At 33.2% G+C, this 4,582-nt stretch overlaps 1 protein-coding gene across 1 annotated transcript; it reads right to left on the bottom strand.

The window, feature by feature from the left end:
- Nucleotides 1-682: 682 nt before the first annotated feature.
- LOC108380374 (probable fatty acid-binding protein) lies at nt 683-1,219 on the bottom strand. The gene has a single exon (XM_017636744.1). It carries the CDS (start codon nt 1,217-1,219, stop codon nt 683-685), a length of 537 nt encoding a protein of 178 aa, XP_017492233.1.
- Nucleotides 1,220-4,582: the final 3,363 nt, after the last annotated feature.

The raw sequence follows: 4,582 nt of genomic DNA, 5'->3' as shown, positions 1-4,582 counted from the left end.
TTTATTGATTTTTGGCGACTTGGGTCAGCTAGGTTTATGGACGTTATTATCGGGCCAATCGGTATGTATGAAGCCATGATATGATATTTTTATCATGTATGAAGCTTCCAAAAGTTTTTAAAGATTTTAACAAAAACAAAATTTTTGTTACAAATAAACAGCACAAAAAATACTTTAAAGAAATCGACAAATTTGGCTAAAACTGATATACTTAAATACGCAAATAATTAAAAGCTACAATAACGAAGTTTATTTGGCTTACCAGCGCTTTTGAATATTTCCACCGTTCAAAGCGAAATCGCATCAAAATCCACTTTAACTCATATGGAAAAAAAATTTACTCAACATGGCCCCATAAACTTAGCAGCTAAATAAGTGAGCGTCTTAAGTGAAAGAAGGAAACCTATATTTGACAGTAAATATTAATTACCCAGCCTCACTAATTACTAACTTTGATTTTTAATTGGCATAGAAACAATCATGTTTTATTTAATATGCTTTTGGCGAGTTTGACACCAAGGTTACTTACGGTTAGGACAAACAAAGTTGCCGTTAAGAGGCCAGACAACTTCCACTTATTCACTGGTTCATGCATATCTAACTATCTTTACACAATTAAACAAAAAAACCGACATTTTAATGCATTATTTATTCATACCACATTTAATGTAACAACAAAACTCTAATGTTCCTTTTTTTCCAATTTACTTTTAGATCTACTGTTTTCTTCGCCATCAGCTTGCCGTTGCCGTTCGTCTGCTTCAAGCTTTCCGATCACCTCAGACATATCCTCCATTTCATCCTCCTCCAGCGCACGAAAAACTCTAACAGCCACCACTTTATTGGCCACTAAAGTCTCTATCATTTTAGTGTGGTGAAATTCACGTGTGATCCTGGCGGTCACAATGCCCTTTTGCTCTTGCACCAATGTATTATCAAACATATGCAATACATTGCTTACTTTACGCAAATCATACGTTTCTTCATCAAATGCTTTGTCCAATTTGAAAGTTAAAATCGTCGGTTCCTGTTCCACATTTGCCAGTGTAATCAAATTGTGCGTACTTTCGATTTTGTGCAGCAAAATAATCGGTTGCTGTGAATTGCCCATTTTCCTTTGGACCAAACCCATGCCGAGCTCCTTTAGATAAGCATCGTAGTTATCGCTACTCACGAGCTTGTACTGCTTGCCCTCCCAACAATTTATTTTCTTTATCATTTTTTTTTTGTATACGGAAAATTTCCAAAATGTTACAGAATTTGTATGTAAATATTTACAAATGATTTTTGGGATAATGACTTTTTAATGCCATGATCATAGCATGATCAGAATAATTTGGTTTGAAAGCAACAGATGAATTCAGTGTTCCGTAAACGAAAACATTACTAATTGTACTCGTGAATACGTACATACATATATAATATGTATTATAGAGGTACGATTAACATCTTTCATCGTTTAATCTGTTCAAAAAGTACCTGAAAAGTTTGGGGAGAATGTTCAGAAATTATGAACAAAAAACTCCGTTACTTTTCCGGTTCTCCCGATAGCATCAAGGACAATTCCTAGAAGGAATGCAAGGCTTATTATAAATCAACATATTAAAATTGGTTTGAAGATTTGCAAAACATTGGAATTTTAATAACTAAAGTGCTAAAAAAATGAAATCTTGGAACGCTGTGGTTTCATTAATAAATTCCTAGCACTTTTCTAAACGATGGCGCGTCCATTTGGGGGAGGAAGTTGCTGTTCGCACCAAAATCTCTTGATGTAGAAAACTCAGGCACGCATTTCTACTACGATGTGTCTACTATGGTATGTATGTGGCAACAGTAGGCAAATGCAGCAAGCAAATGCATGCAAGCTTTTATTTTGTTTCACCTGTTTGTAATCAAATACCTTGAAGTAAATTTTTAACCGACTTACCGATAAGCTAGATGCTTGAATATTCAAACTTAGCACAGAACCCGACGGCAATGCAATTTTAAACTCCAATTCATCCGCTTGGTGGCGCAGGAATTGAGATATTTGGAAAGCCCGTATTTATTGTTCAATTTGATATATTTAGAACGTATATTACTTCAAAGGAAAGAAGTAACTCCAGCAAAAATTTAGCTGTTTGGTTGTGCGGAGGTTAGTTTTTCTCTATTTAAATAATCACAAGGTCGGGAAAATAGGCAAAAAAAAAAATTAGTTTTAAGCGTTTAGATAAGCACTAAAACATGGGTAAATATGGTTACAAATAGGCTTGAAAAATGAAAAAAAAACGAAGGACGTAAAGTCCCTATGCGTGGAAGAAGTGAAACTAAGTCCTATCTTAACCTTAATTTTAAACGTAGCCTTAATCTTAATCGATATATTTTCTTTTATCTTTACATTCATCTTTACAGATAGCTTATCTTTAAATTTATATTATCTTTATCCTAAACTTCATCCTTATATTTATTTTTACCCTCATCTTAATCTATATCTTTATTTTACTTTAATCTCTCTCTATCTCTATCTCTATCCCTATCTCTGTCTCTATCTCTATCTCTATCTCTATCTCTATCTCTATCTCTATCTCTATCTCTATCTCTATCTCTATCTCTATATCTATCTCAGAACGCAGTAAGTGGTGGGGTCCGCCTCAAACAAAAAAATTAATGTCTACACATTGACCTGTTACTTTTACTTGTAAGTTTCACTGACAGACGAAATCTTAACTGTAGGTGCAATAGGTATGTACTGATGTCATAGTTAGTACCTCGGAGAAAGGAGTAAAATCATCATACAGAACTCGAAACAAAGATGCCTTTGGCCGGATTTTTTTTTTGTGTAAAAATTTAAATCTAATTATTTGCTAATGCAGAACATAAAACACAAATATCACGAACGAAAAATCGCTACACTGAAAACACTAAAAACTATGTTAAACTATGTGCTGAATGTGGCAAGATAAATTAAATTTGTAAATGATTTTAGTGCAAAAGAGGCGAATAAATAGCTAGAGACGAACACGACGACGGTGACCACACACTTTACACCTGTTCGCAATCAGCAACGATTCTAATGCATAAAATAAAGTACATATAAATATTAATTGATAATTATAAAAACGTCGCAGATTTGTTAAGAAATATATACGTATATATTTTTATAAATTTAAATTTACTCGAGCAAATTAGCTCAGCGACAAATTAGCACGACAACAATGGCTGCTAATAAATTTTTAGGTTTTGTATTTGCAATTTTCAAAAGTGCAATTCACCTCATACATATGTATGTATGTATATTTAGAAGAAAATCTCGTACAAATCTCCTTTGAGTGAATTAAATGTTTGCACGTCAATGCAATGGAAAGTAAATTTCAGAAATTTATTGCAAACGAAAGTGAAAGAGCTTTTGTATAGAAACACAAACGTAAATGGGTGTTGCTAAAAATAAAAATGCACCATAAATATTTAAAAATGCTATCCGCATTTCGTGGATCTGAATGATTCTTTTTGTTTTGTTTCGACTTGAATGAAAATGCCAAAGATTGTTGTGTCTGGGAATTCGAATGAAAATAGAACTAAAATGAAAAGCGATCATATGTGTAGATTAGCTTGCGGTATGTATAAGTAATTAAAAAACAAAAAAAGCTAATTAAAATGACACAAAAATTGTAAAAAATTGTTGATTTTTATAATATACATACATACATGCATATATTATAATTTAATCGTAGTAATTGAACTTTTGATTTCTTCGATCATAAGGCAGCATGAAGGAAAAAATGAAAATTCAACTACAACGGAAAAAATAACGAGTGAATGAAGATAACTTCTAAAGCCAATTTTAAATCCAAATATCTCCAAATTTTTAAAAAATTTTAATGTCATTCGAGAGGGAATATAAATGGGCCATTCCATTGTGACATTTTACTCCAGAACGAGAACTAGAACAATTGTGAATTATTTATGACTATGTCGTCGGAACTCAAATAACAGCGAAAGATAGTTTTTAACATATGGGGCGATTCCACGTTAAATGTCCCAGGTGCGCTTAGCGGTGCAAAACAAGCTACTTTTCGACTAGCTGTAAAGCAGACAAAAAATCGGAAAACAAATTCGAAAACTATGATATCTATAGATTTTTGTACGGGCTGTCCGATAGTGCGATGTGTTTTCCCAAATTTTCCCATTTTCTTTAAGAAAATTCGAAAGGAAAATTTATTTGTAATTTTCCTCAATGATCATTTTCACACATGAACATTTTCAATGTATTTTTAGCTGAGATAGGGCGTTTTTGAAACGAATTCTGAGTTGGGGCATTCTTCAACCAATTTCTGAGATGGGGTGTTTTTCCATAAAATTCTGAAATAGGGCGTTCTGCAATTAAATTCTGAAGTAGGGCGTTCTTGAAAAGTTTTCTGCGTTTTCGAACTAGCTGCCGAGATAGGTCGATCTTCCATTGAGGTGACGATATGTATGTTTAACTAAAGCATGCCTTTAAAAGAAATATGTTAACTAGAAGTAACTAAACTCTTTTCTCAGTGTATCTTAGATGTCGGTGACAGCGTGCCACTATAACTTCAGGCAACACTCTCTGCTCGCAGAA

Source organism: Rhagoletis zephyria, unplaced genomic scaffold (genome assembly GCF_001687245.7).
Source record: "Rhagoletis zephyria isolate East Lansing unplaced genomic scaffold, Rhagoletis_zephyria_1.1 Rzeph_scaffold_19051, whole genome shotgun sequence".
Lineage (NCBI taxonomy): Eukaryota > Metazoa > Arthropoda > Insecta > Diptera > Tephritidae > Rhagoletis > Rhagoletis zephyria.
Note: the sequence above shows the minus strand (reverse complement) of the source record. Positions and strands in the feature narration are given on the sequence as shown.